Source organism: Leuciscus leuciscus (assembly GCF_965113295.1).
Source record: "Leuciscus leuciscus genome assembly, chromosome: 5".
Lineage (NCBI taxonomy): Eukaryota > Metazoa > Chordata > Actinopteri > Cypriniformes > Leuciscidae > Leuciscus > Leuciscus leuciscus.
The window spans coordinates 1,405,211-1,409,862 of record NC_138729.1 but is presented as its reverse complement, the minus strand read 5'-3'; the positions used below and the strand labels follow the sequence as shown (position 1 = coordinate 1,409,862).

At 35.9% G+C, this 4,652-nt stretch overlaps 1 protein-coding gene across 1 annotated transcript in view; it reads left to right on the top strand.

The window, feature by feature from the left end:
• The window catches only part of tmem250 (transmembrane protein 250), a 4,940-nt gene extending 288 nt beyond the window's left edge, over positions 1–4,652 (top strand). The window contains exon 2 of the mRNA XM_082171593.1: positions 3,281–4,652. Within this exon, the coding sequence (XP_082027719.1) occupies positions 3,281–3,860 (580 nt within the window). The 3' untranslated portion in view covers positions 3,861–4,652. The remainder of the gene's footprint in view (positions 1–3,280) is intronic.

The window sequence follows — 4,652 nt, the reverse complement described above, 5'->3', positions numbered from 1 at the left end:
TTTATAGAATAACCATTATAAAGATGTTTGTCTGAATTTTTACTGTATTACTCTGGATTTTAGACGTTCCGTTGTATTCTATTGCGTACCGTGTAAATGCAATGCAATAAATGCATGAGATGATGATCATAATGTCATTGTACCACTGTAATACAGTGGTGTTCTTGGAATTAACTTGTAATTCCATGTAAATACCATTGTGTATGAATGAGGCAATCGTTCAGTACCATGCTATTAACATCTGGTACCATGGTAATACCATAGTACTTTTATGCAAGTAAATGCATACTGTCAAAATCCCAGCTAACAAAATATGTGTTAAGAACGTTTTAACTTGGTTATGAACTTTAAGGAAACGTTATATTTGATCATTTTGCGAGATTGTTACTTTTGAATGTTCTCTGAACGTTCTTCTAGTAACATTTAAAAAACGAAATGAAACGGTATGAAACTAAACATTGTGTTTATAAGTTATTATTGAGTTGACCAATATGAGTTTTTTATTGGCCAATACTAATAGAAAATTAGATCAACAGCTGATATATTAGTTCAGTTTAATGGCAGAAATGAGAATGTGGAACTGACATGAGGAAAACTAAACAAAAATTCTAATAATTTATCATAGTTAAACAGACATGGTTACCGGCTGATGCTGAACAGTGTGAGGAATTAACCAGGGCTCCACATATTTAAAATACAGTGGCAAATGTAAATATCATCAACATTAAACAGCTTTAAATAGTATAATAATATGATCAGACTTATTCAGATTCAATTAGAACTCAATTTGGCCATTAAAGCAGTAAGAAACATGGAACTCTTATAAAACGGAACTTGTTGACAAATTAACTGCATTTGTGTTTTCAATCCATATAGTACAAGAACTAATTGTGAAAATGTAAGTAAACATAATGATATTCTTGTAAAATCACAGAACATCAGTGTTTCCAGTGAAGGGTCTTAGAATCATACATCTTGGGAATAATTAAAAAGATGTATGTAACTCTGTATGTAATGTAACTATTGTATGTTACTGTAATGTAACTTTGTATGTAACTGTAATGTAACTTTGTATGTAACTGTAATGTAACTCTTTATGTAACTATAATGTATACAGTATATGTATAATGTAAATACAAGAGTTACATAAGTTACATTACAGTTACATACAAGAGTTACATAAGTTAAATACAAGAGTTACATAACAGTTGCATACAGAGTTGCATTACTGTTACATACAAGATTTACATTACAGTTACATACAAGATTTACATTACAGTTACATACAAGAGTTACATCACAATTACATACAAGAGTTACATTACAGTTACATACAAAAAGTACATAACATTTACATACAGAGTTACATTACAGTTACATACAAGAGTTACATAACAGTTACATACAAGAGTTACATAACAGTTTGTTACGATCAGCCACACTGACCACAACATACAATTACCGCAAAGTCAGTTGAACTCGTTGGTCTAGGGGGTTTATTGAACAAATGAGTAAATTACAAACAAAAACAGAAGATGGGAGACTAACTACAACAGAATAAAAACAATACAGGAAGATCAATCACAGGCGTGATAGCCGGAACACAAGTCTCCTTTCTGCACGGATTGCCTGGGATTTTAAAGGGTGTCTCTCCGCCCACTCGTTACAGATCACACCTGCACACAATAACGAATGAAAACATACTGCAGAGCAGCCAAACATTAGAGAAGGAAACAGAGCCACCACAGGTAGTGGAGGGACGTAACAAGTTACATTACTGTTACATACAGAGTTACATTACTGTTACATACAAGAGTTACATTACAGTTACATACAGAGTTACATTACAGTTACATACAAGAGTTACATAACCGTTACATACAAGAGTTACATAACAGTTACATACAAAGTTACATTACTGATACATACAAGAGTTACATAACAGTTACATACAAGAGTTACATAACAGTTACATACAAAGTTACATTACTGTTACATACAAGAGTTACATAACAGTTACATACAAAGTTACATTACTGTTACATACAAGAGTTACATAACAGTTACATACAAAGTTACATTACTGTTACATACAAGAGTTAAATTACAGTTACATACAGAGTTGCATTACAGTTACATACAAGAGTTACATTACAGTTACATACAGAGTTACATTACAGTTACATACAAGAGTTACATAACAGTTACATACAAGAGTTACATAACAGTTACATACAAAGTTACATTACTGTTACATACAAGAGTTAAATTACAGTTACATACAGAGTTGCATTACAGTTACATACAAGAGTTGCATAACAGTTACATACAAGAGTTACATACAGAGTTACATTACTGTTACATACAGAGTTACATAACAGTTACATACAGAGTTACATTACTGTTACATACAAGAGTTACATTACAGTTACATTACAGTTACATACAAGAGTTACATAACAGTTACATACAGAGTTACATTACTGTTACATACAAGAGTTAAATTACAGTTACATACAGAGTTGCATTACAGTTACATACAAGAGTTGCATAACAGTTACATACAGAGTTACATTACTGTTACATACAGAGTTACATTACAGTTACACACAAGAGTTGCATAACAGTTACATACAAAGTTACATTACAGTTACATACAAGAGTTACATAACAGTTACATACAGAGTTACATTACAGTTACATACAGAGTTACATTACTGTTACATACAAGAGTTACATTACAGTTACATACAAGAGTTACATTACAGTTACATACAAGAGGTGCATAACAGTTACATACAGTTACATTACTATTACATACAAGTTACATTACAGTTACATACAAAAATTACATAACATTTACATACAGAGTTACATTACAGTTACATACAAGAGTTACATAACAGTTACATTCAGAGTTACATTACTGTTACATACAGAGTTACATAACATATACATACAGAGTTACATTACTGTTACATGTAAGAGTTACATTACAGTTACATACTAGAGTTACATAACAGTTACATTCAGAGTTACATTACTGTTACATACAAGAGATACATTACAGTTACATACAAGAGTTGAATAACATTTACATACAGAGTTACATTACAGTTACATACAATGTAACTCTGTATGTAACTGTAATGTAACTCTATTTTGACTTTGTTTTTTGTATTGTAGTGTTGTGTCTTGAACCGAGTCGTGACATGGATGTATTGTTACGCTCCTAAGCACTAATCATTATTTCTTTGTTTTTGTTGGTTTATTCCCCCAGAGTTCCAGTGCTATGGAGATTCCCACCGGATGAGAGCAGCGATGCGCTCGGTCACAGTAACATCACATTCACATCCGTCTGCCTTTTAGCTGTTACCTGCGATCCTGCAACATGCAGAGTTCCTGGAAGAGTCCTGTCCGTGGGCCTTCCTGAATCACCCATGCCTGTCATTCCCATCCCTCGGAGGGTTCGCTCCTTCCACGGCCCTCACACCACCTGCATGCACTCCGCCTGTGGCCCGGCGCGCACCGCCCAGCTCGTACGCACCAAATACAACAACTTTGACCTGTACCTGAAGTCTCGATGGATGTATAGCTTCATCCGGTTCCTTCTGTATTTCGGCTGCAGCCTCTTTACCTCCCTCCTCTGGGTGGCGCTGTCTGCGCTCTTCTGCCTCCAGTACGTCAGCGTGCGGATTTTCCTTCGCCTTCAGTACAAGCTGTCCGTCATCCTCCTTCTGCTGGGTCACCGCCGACTGGACTTCGGGATTCTCAATGATCTGTTCATATACAGCATGCATGTGACCATGTTTCTGATCGGAGGCCTTGGATGGTGTTTCATGGTCTTTGTTGATATGTGAAGTTCTGATTGGGTGAATAAAAATGCTAAAAGACACTTTGGTTTGTTTTTTGAGCGTGCAACATGACGAAACATTTAAAAAAGAACGTGCATTTCATTGTGAGAAAAATGTTGTGAGTGTGCATGTTTTAAATGGATTAAATGTGTTGTGTGTTTGTGCATTGGGGAATCTGATGTAATATAAACCCAATGTTTCATACATGTTTAGGTCTGCATGTGCCTCGATTTAATGCTTACGTTTGCTTTTGAAAAGTCAGTCTTTTATCACGGTTTCTCTTCCTCATGCAGAAAAATCCTTCACTAATGGACTTACTTGCGGCGTTCAGACTATATTATTTGTCTGTTGCCAATCAGAGCATGAGTCTGATGCCCGTGTTGCATTAGTGTGGTGTTATTGGCGCCAGCCTGGCATGAAAGGAAAGTGAGTGAGTACAATCTGCTATTGTTTGAGGATCAAACATCATATGCCTCACACTTGGCCAAGCATGCTCTTTTGTTCTGAAACCGCACGGACACCGGTGACGCTTCAGACCAGCCGTTGGAGAGCTCAGGCCAGAAGGGTCAAGACTCGATGAACTGATACACACACACATGTACATCTGTCGAATGACTGGAACTTGACCCGTGTCAAATGGCCGAGGGACACGTATCTACCACTGCAGACGCGCTCAGAGTGTAGCACAGTTCAATAACATCTCAGGAACAACATTGAAAACACTATGAATAAAATTGTGTTAATCGCACTGGTGTGTGCAGTTATGATTTCTGTGTATAATAAATGTGAGCCAGACAA